The following is a 2,666-nucleotide window of genomic DNA, read 5'->3' as shown; positions in this document are numbered from 1 at the left end:
GCTCAAGTGGCTAAGGCACCAGCCACATACACCTAAGGTGGCGGGTTTGAATCCAGTCCAGGCCCGCCAAAAACAACAATGACAGCTGCAACCAAAAAATATCCAGGCGTTGTGGTGGGCACCTGTGGTCCCAGCTACTTGGGAGGCTAAGGCAGGAGACTCACTTGAGCCCAGGGGTTGGAGGTTGCTGTGAGCTGTGATGCCATAGCACTCTACCCGGGGGATAGCTTGAGGCTCTGTCTCAAAAAAAAAAAAAACCCACATGTTCAAAATTCTCTGAAAATAAACCCAGTTGACAAAAACATGAAAGACATGCTGCCTTTACCCTTCCATTAGATAATAATTAGCATGAACCATCCTCGCCCCAGAACATTGCCACTTACACTCAGCGCGTGGCTCCTCAGGTGCTCCTGTCGCGTGAACCTCTTGCCGCAGGTCTCACAGGGGTAGGGCCGCTCGCCTGTGTGGGAGCGGATGTGCCGCTTGAGGATGCCCTTCTGTTTGGCGGTGTACGGACAGAAAGGACACCTATGGAGCTTGATGGGGACCACCAGCACGTCACCTGAGGAACCAAATGCATTGATTTAGCTGTACTTAAGCAGTGGCAAGCCTGGCCATCTTCCAATGGATGAGCCCTGCCAGCTCTGCCAGCCCAGATGGAGAAGGAGGACACCAACTCCACCTGCAGCCAACAGTGAGACATCGTCTGCGCATCCGACTCTGTCTGGTTCCCAATCAGCTGGAGGGTAACGTGGGCTTCTGATATATGTTTGCAAGCACTGCCATAGGCACCAGCTTTCACACTTCTCTGACTCATCGTTAGAAACACAGATCATGTTACAACTTCAGAACACGCGACTTTCATGTGAGTAACTGGAGAAGCTTCCCACAAACTCACTGATAGTGTCTACTCTATTTCAAGATGACGCTGAGTGAGTCCCTGTTACAAATTGCATTGTGTCCCCTGCCACCAGTAAATTTATACCTGAAGCCCTCAGCCCCAAAGTGACTGCATTTGGAGATTAAGGCCTTTAAGAAGGTAATTAAGGTTAAATGAGGTCATCAGGTGGGGCTTATATCAAAAAAGAGGAAACGATACCAGAGATCAACTAATCTCTCCTTGCCTCTCTCTCTCTTTCTTCTCCTGCACTCTCACCCCTAGTGCATGCACAGAGGGAAAGGCTATGTGAAGACAGAGGGAAGGCTGCCTTCTGCAAACTAGGAGGAGAGGGCTCACCAGACACCAAGCTGCCAGAGCCTCCTGCTTTTCTCACACCCTTCATCCAAGCCTTTAGCAAATCAGGCTGGCTCCAGTTTTGAGACATAGCATAGTCCTAACTCAACCACAGCTCATCAGTCTACTGTGACCACACAGACTTAGGGAGCACAGCTCTCACCTGGATCATACAATCCCCACCAAGGGGTCCTCTGCTTTCATCCTTACTCCCCTATGGCCTACTCTCCATGCAGTACCCAAAGGCTTTCTTTAAATATAAACCATTTCAAATCACTCTCTGCTGAGACCTTCCAGTGGCTTCTCATCTCAGACTAATACCCAAAGACCCACAGCCTCAGGGCTCCACCCAGCCTGGCCTCACCCACCCTACTGAACCTCATCCCCTAACTCTCTCTGCTCAGTCCACTCTGGCCACACCAGTATCCTCACTGTTCCCTCTGTTTCCTCACAAGCACCAGCTTTGCTCTTCCTTCTGCCTGGAATGTTCTTCTCCCTGGTATGTGTAACAATTTGCTCTCTCACTCCCTTGAGGGGTCTGCTTAAAGGCAACCTGTTAGAAATGTCTTCCCTGGGGTGGCGCCTGTGGCTCAGTGGGTAGGGTGCCAGCCCCATATACCAAGGGTGGCGGGTTCGAACCCGACCCTGGCCAAACTGCAACAAAAAATAGATGGATGTTGTGGTGGGCACCTGTAGTCTCAGCTACTCGAGAGGTGGAGGCAACTCCTAAGCCCAGGAGTTGGAGGTTGCTGTGAGCTATGATGCCACAGCACTCTACTGAGGGCAATAAAGTGAGACTCAGTCTTTAAAAAAAAAAAGAAGAAGAAGAAAAGAAATGTCTCCCCTGTCAATACCAAATAAAATACCATTGCCTTAATCTATCGACCTTTCCCTGCTTTAGTTTCTCTTTCTTCCTTTTTTTTGTTTTCTACCCTGTTCCCCCAGGTTAGAGTGCCATAGTATCACAGCTCATAGCAATCTCAAACTCCTGCCAGAGCCTCCGAAGAAGCTGGGAATATAGGTCTCTGCCACAATGCCCAGTTAGTTTTTCTATTTTTAGTAGCGATGAGGGTCTCACTCTTGCTTAGGCTGGTCTCAAACTCCTGAGCTCAAGAGATCCACCTACCTTGGGCCCAAGAGTGCTAGGATTACAGGACTGAGCCACTATGCCTGGCTCCCTGCTCTAGTTTTTCAAACTTAAGACTTATTACCATCTGACATTCTATATATTTGTTTATAGTCTGTCTCCTTATACTAGAATGTCACTACTATGAGGACATGGACTGTCTTTTGTCCACTGTGTTTAACAGTGCCTGACATATGTTAAGTGTTCAATTAATACCCGTTAAATGGCTAGGCGCCTATAGCTCACCCGGCTAAGGCGCCAGCCACGTACACCTAAGGTGGCGGGTTCGAATCCCCAGCCCGGACC

At 49.3% G+C, this 2,666-nt stretch overlaps 1 protein-coding gene across 1 annotated transcript in view; it reads right to left on the bottom strand.

The window, feature by feature from the left end:
• ZBTB8B (zinc finger and BTB domain containing 8B) overlaps nucleotides 1-2,666 on the bottom strand; it is a 20,337-nt gene that overhangs the window by 3,453 nt on the left and 14,218 nt on the right. Inside the window, exon 3 of the mRNA XM_012812376.2 lies at nucleotides 384-562. Within this exon, the coding sequence (XP_012667830.1) occupies nucleotides 384-562 (179 nt within the window). The remainder of the gene's footprint in view (nucleotides 1-383; nucleotides 563-2,666) is intronic.

This window comes from Otolemur garnettii, unplaced genomic scaffold (assembly GCF_000181295.1).
Source record: "Otolemur garnettii isolate 467f Iridium unplaced genomic scaffold, OtoGar3 scaffold00204, whole genome shotgun sequence".
Taxonomy (NCBI): Eukaryota; Metazoa; Chordata; class Mammalia; order Primates; family Galagidae; genus Otolemur; species Otolemur garnettii.
Note: the sequence above shows the minus strand (reverse complement) of the source record. Positions and strands in the feature narration are given on the sequence as shown.